The sequence below is a fragment of the Lepisma saccharinum genome, chromosome 7 (assembly GCF_977018435.1).
Source record: "Lepisma saccharinum chromosome 7, izLepSacc3.1, whole genome shotgun sequence".
Taxonomy (NCBI): Eukaryota; Metazoa; Arthropoda; class Insecta; order Zygentoma; family Lepismatidae; genus Lepisma; species Lepisma saccharinum.
Genome location: NC_139235.1, coordinates 92,581,151 through 92,598,117, shown reverse-complemented (window position 1 = coordinate 92,598,117; position 16,967 = coordinate 92,581,151). Strand labels below are relative to the sequence as shown.

The 16,967-nt window shown below is 34.5% G+C and overlaps 1 protein-coding gene across 2 annotated transcripts in view; it reads right to left on the bottom strand.

The window, feature by feature from the left end:
- Positions 1–1,816: 1,816 nt before the first annotated feature.
- The window catches only part of nmo (serine/threonine-protein kinase nemo), a 222,993-nt gene continuing 207,842 nt past the window's right edge, over positions 1,817–16,967 (bottom strand). For both annotated transcript variants that reach the window (XR_014441917.1, XM_083125632.1), the window contains exon 10: positions 1,817–12,501. Coding sequence is in view for 1 of the 2 variants with exons in the window: in XM_083125632.1 (XP_082981758.1) it covers positions 12,447–12,501 (55 nt within the window). In the remaining variant the exon portion in view is untranslated. The remainder of the gene's footprint in view (positions 12,502–16,967) is intronic.

Sequence of the window (16,967 nt, the reverse complement as noted above, 5' to 3'; positions counted from 1 at the left end):
AAATAAATATCAAATTAGTAATTAGTAAATTTTTAGCAATTTTATCAATAAATCAATATTCTCTATGACCGATACATATAATGGAATTGATTCTTTCTCCCATCCATGATGTGTGTGTGATTTTTTAAAGTAAATTTTGGTTTGATTTGCACACTCTTTTCCAAATTAATTTGATATTTTGCAATGTATTATTTAGGGGGAGTTTTGGAACTTTTGTCCTGTGTAAACTACAGGCAGCAAAACAATCAAAAAAGGGTACAGTTAGTCCTCACTAACCATGAAGAGTTGAAGGAGGCCTGGTTGGTGTACAAGGGGTGCAAAAGGGGCCCTCTTGTAACAACAAACATAAACAAATTGTCTTACCTTCTATTTCAAATGTACTTTACTAATAATAATATCAAAAAACACGAAAAACAAAGAATAATGTCTGCCTCTATGCATGTTGCAAATCTCTCCCTCTCTCTACATTTTTTTTTAGAGCTGGTAAGAGCATGGGGTTAAAACGTAGCACTAGACATAGATTAGATTTTGAAATTATATCAAACTGGACCAGTAAAAAGGCCTCCCCGATGGTGTAGTGGTAACGTCATCGCCTTGCATCCAAAGGGTCCAAGGTTCAATTCTCCGTGGAGGTACATAGTGGTTTGGAGCCCACTTTAAACTGTACGTCCAGTCCCGGTTAGCCTATCTGTACATAAAAGTGGACTTCAAACAAACAAACTGGGCTAGTAAGGAACGGAACTCTAGCTGTGAAGGGAGGTAGGGAGGCCAGGGTACAGTCACCTCAGGCGCCGAGGCAAAGAACCCAATATTTAAGGACACTGAACTTATTTAATTCATGTAAACAACAATTCAATAAAATCTAACATTTAACAGCATTTTGGATCTTATCTTTTTCCACATTTTTGGACCAGTTCCCCACCACAAAAAAACAGGCTGTGCGCTCTTAATAAAGCAGTTGTTTCCAGACTAAACATGTTATTTTTTAACAAGTTGGATGCACTTTGCAACTGGAACATGTTTCAGCTGCTGTACTGTATTTGCAGTAGAGGGGTCAAGCTGTTGAGTAGAAATAATATCAATGATACTTGTGTAATTATTGTACGATAATAACCTTTGTAAATTAATAAAAGTAAATCCATTTTATTCTAAATTATTATTATTGTGTCTTTCCTACTCAATCTGCCAGATGAGTGATTATCAAACTCAAGAATAACAAACTTTCATTATTATTATTATTTAAATTTCATAATCAATCATGTTACATTTTTTATTTCGATGTGCACATTATTTAGTCAATAAGTCTACGCTGTTTCTAGTGATTTTTCATACTTTTTTTTTTATCACGTTAATAGAAAATATGAAAAGTATCCAAGTGATTTCATATTATATTAGATTTGTGAAGCACAGATGGGAACTACACCAGAGTTCTTTGAGCCAGCTTTGAGGAACATGTGCTTTTCGTTAGCACTGAGAGTTGTTCGCTATGGCAATATATTATGCTGTTTGAAAACAAACATTTTGAACCAAAAATGTAATAAAAATAAGGGATATAATGAACAGGTCATTTGAAGCACAAAAATTAAATTATAACAAATAAAATGCAAAGAAACATGCATGAAAAGCAAGGAATGAACACCGTGCTCACCAGCAACCGAAAGTGGATTAACTATAAAAATAAGCTTTCCGATTTTTTGTAACTTGAAACCAACAAAGTCAGTTTCCAGGGCCTATTAACCGATAGACCAGTTCGACCTTCCCTCCCAACGCCCATGGTATATACAATTTGTAGGGTTATAAAAATGAAACATTAAAATACATGGAAATTTTGCAATTTATTAGACATTTCACATACAAATCAATATCTCTTTCACAACTGCACATACTTGGTGTAAAATTTCATTTTCTACGGATTTCACTTGTATAGTAATAAATTACATGGGGAAAAAATCAGTGCTGGTATAACCAAAGACAAAGTTATTACATCACTAAATATTTTGCATACTTCTTGCACTGTGTAAAGGTATCACCATCAGTCAACTGTTATATTACAGTAGAAATAAAGTTGACAGAGAACCATCGAATATGTTTACGACATTCACTATTTGAGCTTCATTTTCTTAAGGTATATATAGGCTGCATGGAAACAGTTCAAATTTCTTAATCTAGTTTTTAATTCCATCTTTTATGACAAAAAAAAATATCTCCAGAAAAAATATCAACTCCATACTACAAGAATTCCCTACAATTGTTGCAATAAATTTTAAAAAAACTTACATAGATTGCACATACAGAAGAAATGCCTTGATAAAAAAGTTTCACTGCGATAAAAAGTATTACAATGTAGCACAAGTTAAAATTTGTTATATTTTCTTTCAATATAGAACAAACTAAGAACGCATAAAACAATTTACATTAAAAGTGAATGACAGGGCAGTGGCATTTCTGTACAAATAACTAAAACTTCTAGAAGTCAGATTTTTTTATTGTTGCATATTCCAATACTAAATTTCCAGAACAGATAACTAGAATGTTAAAAACAAGAATGGTGTCTTTAGTTTAAAAAAATTAAAGGAGCAAAAATATTTTTTTTCAGTGAACATTGTCAGCAAGAAAACTTGACATGCTATCTCCTAGATTTCAGACAGACATCAAAAGATTTCTTGATAATTATAATGCTGATGTGTCATTTTTTAGTGAACAAGAATGGTAATGACAGAAAATATTTCCAAAACATATTTTTCGTAAATTTTGATTGTTTCGTCCCAATATTTTAGGATTCGAAGTGGTTCTTGTATTGAGTGATGGTTCTCCATCAACTTCCTCTCTCCTGCATTGGTGTATTTCAATAATCCACGTCTTTTTTCTTGTTTACTACCTTTAGAACATATACCACCACAGCAGGAATGTGGTTATTGATATTTTCATATACGTACTCGTTTGATACAGCAACAAACACATGCTCAAAATGAATATCATACACTGCCATATAATAAACCAGTAGGAAAAAAATTGCAACAATGAAGGCCCATCCGGACACCTAAAATAAATAGAATACAGTATGACTTTTCACCAGGTAGGCCTTCATTGTTGCACTGCACTACAAAAACCCTCACCATACATGCATACTGATCAACTGTCATTACTTACTTACAACTATTTACAATATTTTTAATTTGAGATAGTGAGAGGGAAATAAAGATAGTATAACATATATATCGAATAAGAACACCTGAAACATAGCCATGAAGTGGTACCAACCCCCAGAGTATTGTGCAGGAAAAAGGACAGTGGAGATCTGCTCACAAATGTTAAAGTGTAGCTTTATACACATGTTCTGTTGTCTTTTCCACAATTTTGCGGTTGAAATAAGGGGGATGTCACTCTCTCAGCACATGAAAATTTGCACATCTCTCTCGAGTTAGCATAATTTTCATAAGCATCACCCCACCACATGTCTCCATGTTGATCCATACAAGTATTCAACCATCTATCCCCAAATTCTACCAAGCATCCAGGCCTCCCCGATGGCCAGTGGTAGCGTCGTCGCCTTGTAAATAAGGGGTCCCGGGTTCGATACTCGGTGAAGGCACATGGTTCGGATCCCACATTAAATTGTAGGTCCAGTCCCCATTAACCTTACTGTGGATAAAGTGGACTTAAAACACCAAATCAATCAATCAATCTACCAAGTATCCCCAAGCTCTGAATTCCCACCTCAAGCACTGATAAGAATTGCAGTAAATTAGATGGAAAATAATCTACGTAATTTGAAGTAGTATTAATTTTATTTTGTCTCATGAAAAATAAAATAAAAAGCACTTGAAATTACCATATATTATTTTCCATCTATAAAAAAAATGGTTATGCGAACCTTTAAGAACCTAGATTTGCAGTAAATTACTTTATCTTATTTCTTCTTACTGTTCATCTTTCAATTTACATAGTTCTTTAAGGAAAGAAAAAACATACAAAACTATAGCTTCAAAACTAAATTCAAATTCTGAATTTGAAATTTCACCACTTTAGCACCAACCATAAATTTAAGGTTACCAGAGGTTACACAGAGGAATTTGTAAGTGTGGTAAAATGATTCTTGTTCATCCATTCTTCCCTTTCCCAGAAATTCTGCATGTGTGGCTGCCCGACTTATTGCATACAAAACAATTCATTCCCCAAAACTAATTTATATAATTCATATGACCTGCAGTAATATGTATATCAACCGATTCAATAATACACAGGCACTTAAAACTAAACAACATTCAAAATTATTAATTTAAAATGACTGGAACGTGCGGTAGAAATTAAGCTGTAAAAGCAGACAGAATTTAGGGAAGTTAATTTCCTTTTGACCGCTACTTCTCAACAGTATTTCCAAATTTTGGCACAGAATTGAAATATGCAGAACATTTTTCAAACTGAAATTCACTACAGGGGTTAGAAGTACCCACAGTAAACAGGATGCTTGTTAGAAATGTTACAAAATATGTCAAAAATTCACAAAAGGACTTCACAATCTGTACTGAGGAAGCACAACTTATGCTATGTCATTCTCAAGAAAACCTGGCAACAGTGTATGCTTCTGAAATCAGCTCATGGCTAATGCAATGCTTGAGAACATATCTTTTGTTGTAAAGAAATTTATCCAGAATTTTTAATCAGAAAGGATGTTGGAGGGAGTAGGGGGAAGACCACAAAGTAGGTGTCTGTCTTATTTCGAGTACTTGAAGGGAGAATTTTCTGTTTTGGTAACAACCACTCTGAAGGTTCACTTCACCATGGCTATGAGAGAGTATTGAACGAGAGAACATATTAGTAAATTTTGATATCAGACACATGTAACACAAGCCGATAATTCACACAACAGGCACAGAATACTAGTAACTCCTCACTAAGGTTGTGATGATGCACATAATAGCAAGGAATGTATTGCAAGTTCTTAAAAAATGTCCATATATTTAAAGAAAGAAAAAATCTTTTTCATTCAGCCTGTTGGGAGTTACCACATATTCAACATACTACTAGGCCTTGGGAGTTTTTCAGCATTGCATTATGGTCCAGCAACTTCCATTTTTTTGTTTCTAAATTACTACTTTGTCTTGCAGAGGCATCACGTAATCAGATAAGTGCACTACTTCTTTCGGCACCTGCATTAGTATTGTGTTACTTTTTTTAATCCCTGCGTTAGGATATTGAATTACCGAATTGTACTGGTACCTCGTAACTTTCCATTATCTTGCGATTCAAGAACTGGATTTTTTTTTTGCCAAGATGAATTCTACTTTGTTGCGTCATTCTAAACTTGTACCTGTGATATTTGCGTAAACTGTTAAATGTTCCTATTGTATGGTAAAACCTTTTTTTATGCAAATCTGTATAGGGTGACCACAAGGGAAAAAAGACAACTTGGACGAAAAGTCACCGTGCAGCTTTCTCCTTTCGATTCGCTCGGGCCATCGCGGGTCTGCACAGGTTTCTTTGTTTGTGGTTCCACTATAGAACATCTTACATCATGAACTAAAGGTGCCTCTCAAAGGTACAAAAATGTGAAACAAAACCGATAATGATAACAAATTTCCTTACCATATGTAGCAGCTGCCACTATTAATAAAACAAATCCACAGACCAAAATGTTTGAGAATTTCTCTCAGTCTATTCAGAGTTTTAAGACTCTTAAATATGGTGTGAAGAATTTGCATAGATGACTTCCTGTGGATTATCACATTTGCTGACACTAGAAATGGACAGCCATAATTGATAACTGAACACGATCTGGCTTACGTAAAATACAATACCGACAATTGTACTCAAATTGAAATGAAGGATGATTTTTTTTTAATGTAGACATTCTTATCCCATCACATGATAATATTATTTGGTTATTGTCTTGCATTGTAAACTGAACTCCACATCTTAATACTCATACAGTGAAAATGTTTTGCAATTGCTGAGGTTAACTTCAAGCTCTAGTAGTGCTCAATGCTGAAATCATGTCCTTTACAATTGGCATGCTTGGACTTTAAAAAAAATTAACATCTCAATATGCACTTTTGTTGTTTAAAGTAGACATCGTAAGGGAGTTTCTACTCCGACATCTTAACAGGAAAATGTGCTTACCACAGATAATGGAACTGGGAGAGTACACATTGATTGGTAACAGATAAAGATCATGGAGTTCGACATTAGCACAACTTAAATCTCAGTACCACAACTTCTTGTCACAAAATGCACCATTGCCAGAAAATGAGAGACTATCCTTATGTAAAAGAGTTAGAAGTCAATTTGAAGCCCGACATGCATTTCAGCATCTGGTAAAATTATTTGACTTTACATTACACTCAGTTACACATGGCATAGTTCTTGATGAGTGAACATGTACAGTGAAACCCCGATTATACATTATGCTGCATTACACATTGAATCTTGATGGCCCCAACATAACAAAATGTTATAAAACTTTCGTCGATTTTACATTTTCCCACATTTTAAGTTTTTTCAGCTTCCTCCCCTGAAAAATGTAAAATCGAGGTTTCAATGTATTACTTAAATGTGTACAAACCAAAAATTATTTATGGAAATGCAGATAAAATTACACATTAACTTGGGAGCTGACATATGTGGAGGTGGCACCTGTGCATTTTGGAGTCCTGCCATTCCTGAAGTACCAGGTAACTGACAATCTCAAAGGTCTTACAAAACAAAAAAATATGATGTACATTACTCTTTAGACGTAGAATGCATTGAACTGAATGAAAAGACATGTGCTGAAGTGTCATGATTTTTTTTATATAGCACGGAGACCAGGGAACACAGAAAAGTTTCGTGGGAAAATCACATCTGATTCTATATTCTTCAAATATGACACTTAAATTTTTTGTATTCCAACAGGCATGCGACAACTTTGGAGACAGTCAGCATGAAAACAAAATGGCACTTCAGTGCGAAGGCTGGAACTGACACGAGAAGAAAAGAGTGGCAGGAAATTCTTGTACCCGCGGTTCCAAGAATAGCACACGTGTCACAAAATGAGGAAGGTGCTCTAGCATGCCCTAAGGAATTTGGTCCAATCCACTCATGCACCACCTCTTGAGTGTTATGTACCTAAAAATACCATGAAAACTTCACAATTTATTTTCCCTTGGTTCATTTTCTGACAATCGTAGAGTGTCTCCTCTCGTAACAATCAGTTATGGTACTTAAATGTTAACTTGTGTGCTAATGCCAACCTTAATCTTTATTTAACATCTGTGGTAAGCATACTTTACTGAACACAACTTACTTGTTTCGATGGATTTAGTCTGGAATAAGCAGTTTCGTAAGTAGAATAAACTACTACACACAGCACTGAAAAGTTTGGCTTTACATGTTTCAGAAAGTATTGTACAAGTGAGACAGGCCTACTGTGCATTCCTGAGAAGTTTACCTGATCACTCATAAAATTTGGCACTGTTACCCAAGTCAAAAACAACATGGACATCAAACAAAATGCATAGGTGATTGTTGTTTCGTTTCTGTAAATTCAGCACCACAGCTATGGTTTTCTGTAACAACATAACACTCAACCCCAATTTTAAGTGACCTTTCATCCAAGTTATTCGGATCACTATTAATTTTTCTATACATTTTTTTTATTGCGACTGATTCCGCCACACGTCTGCTAACTTTATCAGGAATGTACTTAATGATGGTACCAGACAAGGTGATGATTGATTTTAATTTTAAAAAAAACTGTGCAGGAAAATTAATAGTGAACTGAACTGAAAAGATTGCCTCTCCCTGCATACCCACGAAATGGGATCTTTAGATACAACCCAAGTTATATTTCAATCTACAACAATTAGTCTGTAAACGAGATCATTTATTGTCTAAAAGTGCCAATTCATTATAACTAGATCTGTTACATTATTACAATTTCGTTCTATGCATTCACAAATGCAACTAACAAAAAATTATTTCCATGAAAGACAGCTGTAAACTTTATTTCATGAACATGTTGTAGTTTTGGAGGCAAACTAAGCATGTGCCTCACAGGACATTAATGTTAAACATATACACACAGTATAATTTTTCTGCAGGCCCATCTCACTATCAACTCTTATGTAGCTCTGCACCGGTTTCATTCTGCTTGCAAAAGCCACTGCATGCCAATATCATTAGCAACAAATTAATAAAAAAAAGATGTACAACAGAAATTATAAAGGAAAGAGGGACTATAATAATAATCATAGGAACATAAAATAAGATTCATCTGTTAGGTTACATATTTCACTTGGCTAGTGTAAAACAGTCATGGGTCACTACATTAAACAAAGGAGAAAAACAGAGAAATAAAATTTCTCTTGGAACTTTGTTCTCTACAATATACAACTAAAACTATTAAAAAATCATTCATAAAATGATGGGAAACACTGAAGTGAAATCAACGGATGACAGTCACCAGATCATAACTTACTTGTATATAAAAAAGTTATTAAAATACCAAACCAAACAATGACCAGAAATTTTGGTAAATTACAACCAGTGTTAATATTAAACATCCAGTTCATCCAAGAGAAAAAAAAATCCACATAATTCCGCTCTTTTGAAAAATCGAATGTATTTTTGTCTTATATTTCAGTTTGTTAAGAAGAAAAACTTATTATTATAACAACACAGTTCTTTTATCAAGTGCAATTCTACAATTGTGTAAATATTGAAAAATATTATTAAAATCACATTTTTTTTCTTCAGTACAGTTATTACCACACAAAATACATCTAGCATGGAATGATGCATTTACACAGACCTCCATAATTCTCCAAGAAATATACTGAACCAGCGACCAGATTATTTGGCAGTGATGGGTGAAAAAAAATTAGAACTACATCCTACATTACAGTTAGAGATAAATTAAAACATACATAAAGAGAGAAAATGTACTCCCTTAAGTCACCCAATTCTACAGTGGAAAAAATATATATATATTCCTGACACTTTGGCAACATGTAAAAAGTTACTAATTTACAATTTATTAGAGGTGAAATTGCATTACTACTACAATGCCCAGGAGAATTATTAAAAAAAAATTACAGCTACTATTAGGATATTAAACATAGTTCAATGTGTATCTTATTTATATATACATAGGGATGAGCACGTGTTTTCTTGGATCACATGCAAAGAGGGAAAAATCACTTGCGCCCATCATACGAGGACATGTATAATCACCAGTGTAAAAAGACATTTGTAGTGGACATTAACAACGAATGATATACCGGTATCTATTTCTGATCCATGCAAATCTATAAGGCCTCTGTAGTAAATTGTGGTTACATATTTACAAGAACCTGTATTGGACCCATCACAGCAAGTTTGTTTTCATAGTCTTACGAAATAAATTTTGAATAAATTGGAGAGTCACGTTTAGTAGGGATGTACAGTAGTAAGTATGGCTTAAGAGATGCTCAATATATTCATTGATATTTGAACACTAAAGCAACATGGATTTTGATATGAATCCAAACGAATAAACAGAAGCTACATAATTTTATACAGTGTGATTCAGCTATAATAATTAGCATTTGTTACATTATGAAGCCAAATAATTTGTTATCGATTCAAGTATTCAGTCTACCAAGTTCACAATTCAGTAATGGTTGCTTAATGGTAGAACCTCAAAGCTTATACATAAGAACATGACAATATCCTGCATGATAAATGAGAAAATCTTATTTGTGCATTTGGCCATTGAAATTGAATTGAAAGAAATCCGATCTGTACATATTTCACCGTTCTACTGTTTCTATTCCAACTTCCTGGAAACTTAAAAACCGCTTTGGCCAAGAATTTTCTTGAAGGAAATATAATATTTGAAATGAAAGGATGGTACTTCATAAAAAAATCACAGAATATGGTAAATCATGTGCAACCAACATTTTTTTAAATTTCATATTCACTTTTGCACACGTTCTCACATTTTTAACAGCCAAATAACAATAATAAACAACTTTCTATGAAATTTAGCCACAAGATTATATCATATCCTTATATATAAAATCTTCTTTGAGTGATATTCCATTGAAACAAAATGAACACAACACTGAAACATTACAAAATTAAATTAAAAAAAGATAAGCCAACACTTCAATGTCTAAATTGTTCATAAAATTATCTTAAGGTTAAAAAAAACTGAAATGATAGTAAAACCATTCCAATAATTTTTAACTGCTATGATGGGTTTCACATATATTTTTTTTAAAAAAAACTATCCAACATGGAAAAAATGTGACACATTCTTTTTCCTTTTGTGCACACTAATATATACATGGAAAAAGTCTGACCTATTTATGTGAAGGCCAATGTACGACACATTGTTTAAAAAAACATTCACAACAATGCCCATTTCATTTTATGACCAGAATATTAAAAAAAAATCAATTACCACTGAAACTGTTATTCTATGAAATATTCACATTAATATTAAAAAAAACCTGCATTTCAAACACAGATGACTACGTTGGTAAAGATGAGATCGTTGGAAGTCCTTGAAAAATCTATTGTGCACAGTTCCCATTGAGAAAGGGGAGTAACAAAGCTGCATTACATATTCACTATTAGTGCAAATTAAAGGTGTTTTACTAAATCAACCTATTCACTACTTTCTATTTATTTAGAGAAAAAATGACCATATGTACAAAAAAAAATATGCATGAGAAAACACTTGACTTAACTAACTTAGCAGAAGAAAGAATTAACAAAAAAATACCATTTTCCCTTTCTTGCCAGCCAAACACAATAGACCATATTGAGCAGCTACTTGCTTCTACGGTGAGATCACAATCAACATGAGCAAATGTGACCCTTCACAAGCGTTTCTACCACTAGAGGACTCTGTGAAGGAACATAACACAATTTACGACAGCACTCGCATGTTTCGAAATCGTGCACGCTTCTTTTTTTAAGCATGGCCTAATGTATACAATTCAATAATACACACAGTACCTACACTGTAAGTGCACAATGCATTCATAACTAATAATTACTTGCTGAAAATTATCACAATGAGTACAGCTAACTCCATTTCAGCATAATATTTTTTTTCATTGCTTAAGGAAATTAATACTACACATCCTGCTTATTTTTTAAATAATCAACTTTTACAATAAAAAAATGCATACTTCCCAGTTTTTTTAATCAAAATCAAAACATAAATTTGGAAATTTAAACCCAAACCACGAGAGGAGGGGGAGTTGCCAACACAACCTAGTTTATCAAAAGATAACAAATTGAATTCTAAAATTTGAAAGAAAAAAATAGGCCCTGTTACATCCTTCTCAATGGGACATACGTTGTTGAAAAAAAAAAGTGAATGCGTATTTACAATATTGATAAATGCTGCTCATTCGTGGTTTAGTAACATGCTGCATAAAAAAAATAGATGCAACATTTTCTTCTTCTGAGCAACATTACAGACAATCAGCTTTTCTTTTAAACTATACACAAGCTAACACACCACTGTCAGCTTCGGGAAAACTACAGGTTTTCCAGGTTCTTATCTTCTTCAGTTTTAGGATCACAGACCACTAATCAGTCACAGAACCAGGATTTCTTTCTTAAAAAGTACTTCAGTTTACGTTGCATTAATTTTTCCACAGGGCACAGTTCATTTTAATGGAAAAGAGCAGTTCTGAACCTCTTGTGACGGTCTTCACACGTTCGTATCTCAGAAACTCAATATGAGTTGAACATAAATTCTTGGCACACCTTCAGTATTCGCCAAAATATCTTCACTCCTTGATTGGCACTGTTTTTATTTCTTTTAACATTCTAACCTGCCAAAACTTTCGAGAAAGTAATAAGGATGCGGAAGATATGGAACGAAAAATGAGGAGAAACATTATCTTTTAGTAGCTGCGAAAAACAAATTTCTTGGACCTTTCGTGTACATGTGGTTACTTAGTACTACACGCTACAAATAGTTAAGAGAATATGAGGAAACAATACACACAACATATATTCTTGTTGATTCCTGAAATCACATACTAAACACTGATTACTAACTTTTTTTTTGGAGGCACTGATGTGTTACGCATGCTGTTTCAAAGTCCTGCCATCTCAGCACGACTAAAAAAAAAAGCACAAAAAAAAACATTGCTTCACAGTGTTCTCGTTAAGCTTTGTATAACTTCACTACCACACAAGGTCTTCCAAAATTGCAGACTAACTCTACACAAAAGGCATAGATCAAAAGGAAATGTTAATATTACAATATGGCTTCGAAGGGGAGGCGTTGTCTTTTTTCAACTTCCCCAAGGGTGCCCACACGATCACGGCTACACAAGTCTTGGAATTCACACTCACTGACCGCGTCTCCACACATTGCCTTTTGTAAAGACTATCCTGCCCAATGCTACGAATGGGCGAGGGAAGGTTGCAGTCCAATGTAAACTAAGTTGAGAAAACTGTCACTCCCATTGGTGGGGTGAGGGAGGTAGTTCGGAAGGGTGAGCAACTGTTGAGCTGAAAAGAGACGAATAAATAGAGACGATACTGGAAAGATTACGAAAAAGTAATAAAAAATAATCCTGTGCGCTCATCTACAATTTAGAGATCTGAGGTAAAACCAGGTTAAAAACTACAATTGTGATTCATGACACGAATGACTGATGGAAGTCAGTCATAATGGCCAAAACTTTGAACAAAGAAAGGATATCACTGACAAGTACTTTTGACTTTTGCTACTGCATTAAGTTTCTTATTGAGTTCTTACTTTTAACTACAAGGTGCCTACTCTAGGATAAAATTTAAGGCTACAACCAGATGTTTTCTCTACTTCAACCTTACATATCACCGCCTCTCACAGCCCACCTACCCACACAAATATACAGCGTGTCCACAAAGTCCTGCTACCGTTACAATGAAACTTAACTCCTAAACTATACGAGATAAAGACATGCAGTTTTTTGCAACGTGTTCTACAGCTCTCAAAGTTTTATTTACAATTACAACACTTCCACAAGTTGCCCTCAGATCGTCGAGACGATATTCGATCTCCATCCATACACGCTGCAGCATAGCAGCATAAAAAAAACTACTTATTAAAACTTTGAGAGCTGTAGAACACGTTCCAAAAAACCGCATATCTTTATCTCATATAGTTTAGGAGCTGTTTCATTGCAATGGTAGCAGGACTTTGTGGACATGCTGTATATTAACAATATAAAGGGTCTGTGCAATTCCAATGCGTCCAAAAATTCAAATTAATTGCAATTGAATGGTTTATACTCTATTTAATTTAAGGTCCGGAGTTTGCATTTGCCATTTCGCATACTCAGACTAGAAATACATCAGCAAACACAAGTCACAAATTTTATGGGATATAGTAATCTACAAAAAAATTGTTAATTCTGTAAGTATTTCAAATTTACCTAATCAACTTCAAGATATCTTGCAATAATCTTCCGTATTTCAGATAGATTGTTCTGCAAAGAACACAATGAAAGTAAAAGGATTGAGAGAATTCAGTTTTATTTTCCACACAGCTTTATTTTCCTTCTTCGATAAAAATAAAACCTAAACTGTGAAAACATTGCCCCAGGGCATTAATAAATATGTATAAATTCAATGGGATTTGGATTAATAAAAGTTGCAATTTTTCACGTCTATGGAGAAAAATTCAAGCAGAATTCACGCATAATTCCCGGTGAGTACCTACCCTGAACTAGGACACACTATCAGTCTCAGCTGATATACCTACACATTAGCGATTCAGTAAAATTACACAGAATTTTATACATCAGCTATTTCTATAAATAGCCTTTAACTTGGTGCAAAATTATGTCATATTGCTGTTACTTTTATGGACACAAAGATGCAATTCAAGTACCCTGCTTTTGTAAAGTAAATGCCTAAATGCACAATTTGTTTCTCAAAGCAAAATTCACTGTGGTCAACCTGGTTGCATACACTGCTTAAGGGGTGAAGAAACAATTCAGGATCATCACAAAAGTTTTATTTTTATTTTCTCCGGGATTTGACGATGTCAGTTGTCGGTATTTAGATTTTACATCAGTAATTTATTGGCATCAGCAAAAAGTTTAGCTATATTGGACCATCCCTGCTCTTTATTATACAAATAATGAAATTTACAATCCTTTAAGACCCAATAAAAACCCTCTGTTCTGTTGTACATAGTCAGCATATCCCTAAATGGAGCTTTCATCTCAAATAGCTTGCTAAGCTACAGTTAGGTTCAATTTATATTACTCTCCACTGCTCTCACTGAACTTGACCAACACGATTTTACACAACACTGCTTTTAATTGGTATCTCCTCAATGAGCTTAGGCATTAATTAATTACAGTGGTACCTCGATTTAACATTTTTCTGAGGTCCTGCGCAAAAGAAAATACTTAAAATGCTGGAAAATTTAAAATCTAGAGGAACGAATCCATTTGTGCACATGTGCGAATGAATATCTGTCTGTTTTTTTTTTTTTTTTTTTTTTTAAGTGACCATATGTTAGGGATGGAACAGATTGATCTATACTTTATCAGTATCTGCCGATATAGGCATATATCAGCATATCGGTTTATTGGTAAAATTACCAATTATTGTACCAATCTGATATATCTACGAATATCTCATAATTTAGTGCAAAATTCTGCTACTTTATGACTAGAAAACTTCTTATGTCATGTGCCGGCAACATATTTGTTAAAACACTAAAAACACACACAAACAGCACGATAAAAACACCTCGGAGTTCTTCCAAGCTTTCGACTCCTTCACGGAGTCATCTTCAGGGCTGGTCGACGACAGACTGAGTAGACGCGGTTGTCGTTACACTGGCGCCAGTTCCAGATTCCAACTGTATGTCAATGTAGAAGCGAAGCGAGGAAACACACTGGGTTTACTACGGGTAGTGAAATGACACGGGCCAATTTTAAACTTTTCTAAATTGTTCAATGTTGAAATACATGTTTTAGATGGAAAGGATCCTTTAACTTCAGGGACTGTTAATTTGTAACGGAATATGGAGGCTACAACAATTTTAGGCATAGTTTTTGAATTCCTGTCTAACCCATATCAAATCCACACCCTTATTCCTGTTTTTTAAAATATCTTGACGTGGCTATGGGAAGTTTTTCGTAGTCGAAGTTTTGGACCTGAAGAAGAGAACAGTAGATTCACGAAAGGTCGTTTTGCAAATAACATACTCACAAAAGTACCATTTTTGCATTTTTTGAATATTTTTAAAATAAGTGTTATATGTCAATGTAGAAGGTAAATATTTTGAATACACACACAAAAAAAAGGTGGAATAATGTCAATAAATATCACAGAAAATAGTGATTTCATAATTTTCTAAGTATACAGTGACTTTTGCACCATATTCTACACATTGATGTACAAACTTGAAGCAACGGACTTGCAAGGTTCTCTCCTGCATGAGAAATAGTACCAAATGGTGCAGAACTTCACATGTGACAAGATACAATGCCAGTCTAAAGGGAAGATGGTGTTCATGTCCTCATACACTGATCACATGATGTCTGTTCGCATGTATATCAGTGGTGGTTCAATGTGTACTTAGACTACACAGTCAGCTACGGAATAAAGAAGACATAGGTGGTTCAATGTGAATAGTTCTGCTGTGTAACAACTATGAAAGCAGTTTGTTAAGACCAAAACCTGGACGTGTGTCTAACGTGAGCTCACGAAAGGAGGCACCTGGAGTGGTGTTGTCAGTGTGTCAAGGAACTAAAAAACACTGGACAAAGGTGTCTACAGTTTCATAAAAACAAAATTCCCAGACTTTTCAACGTTTTCCTGACCAAGGACTAACATTTTCCAGACCAAGTCATATCCTTACACATTTGTACAAGGATGACAATAGATTTTAGCTAAACAATACACTTAGAAATCCACTAAACGAAGTTAAAAGGAATAACAAGATGGAAACTGAACAGAAATTTACTCTTGGATAGGGTCATCAGGGGTGAGCTTTTAGGTAATACTTGCCATGCATTGGCTACTTATAAACGAAGAATTCCTTTTTCATAAAAAAAATCATAATTATAGCACAAATAATACACAATCATAGTAAAATTTTAAAATACATGTATTAATAACAATATCAACCAAATACTCGAAATGTTCAAAACTTGTCCCCCCTCCCCTTTTGTAGAGTATTTAATATCCAATTGTTGATTTATTTTACTTCCCTTTTCTGTCACTTTCGGCTAATTGCAGAGATGAGGATGAATGATGATATGATGAAATTGATGGTCAACTGTCACAAAGAACACAACACCCATTCCCAGGCTGGAATTCGAACCAGACACCTCTGGCATCATAGTGCACTGTGCTAACCACTTTGGCACAGAGGTAGACTATATGAAATTTCTATTATAACTACTGGTTATATTCAGTATATCAAGCTGTAGTAGGGTTTATTCCACAACAAAATTTAAAATTTCGTGTTGTCCTTCTCTTCTTTGTTCGAGAACCTCGTTTTAGTACACTTCCACAAAAATATTGGTTTTCCAGAAACAGTAAATTTCCCCGACTCTTCCAGAAACAGTAAATTTCCCCGACTCTTCCAGAAACAGCAAATTTCCCCGACTCTTCCAGAAACAGCAAATTTCCCCGACTCTTCCAGAAACAGCAAATTTCCCCGACTCTTCCAGAAACAGCAAATTTCCCCGACTCTTCCAGAAACAGCAAATTTCCCCGACTCTTCCAGAAACAGCAAATTTCCCCGACTCTTCCAGAAACAGCAAATTTCCCCGACTCTTCCAGAAACAGCAAATTTCCCCGACTCTTCCAGAAACAGCAAATTTCCCCGACTCTTCCAGAAACAGCAAATTTCCCCGACTCTTCCAGAAACAGTAAATTTCCCCGACTCTTCCAGAAACAGTAAATTTCCCCGACTCTTCCAGAAACAGTAAATTTCCCCGACTCTTCCAGAAACAGTAAATTTC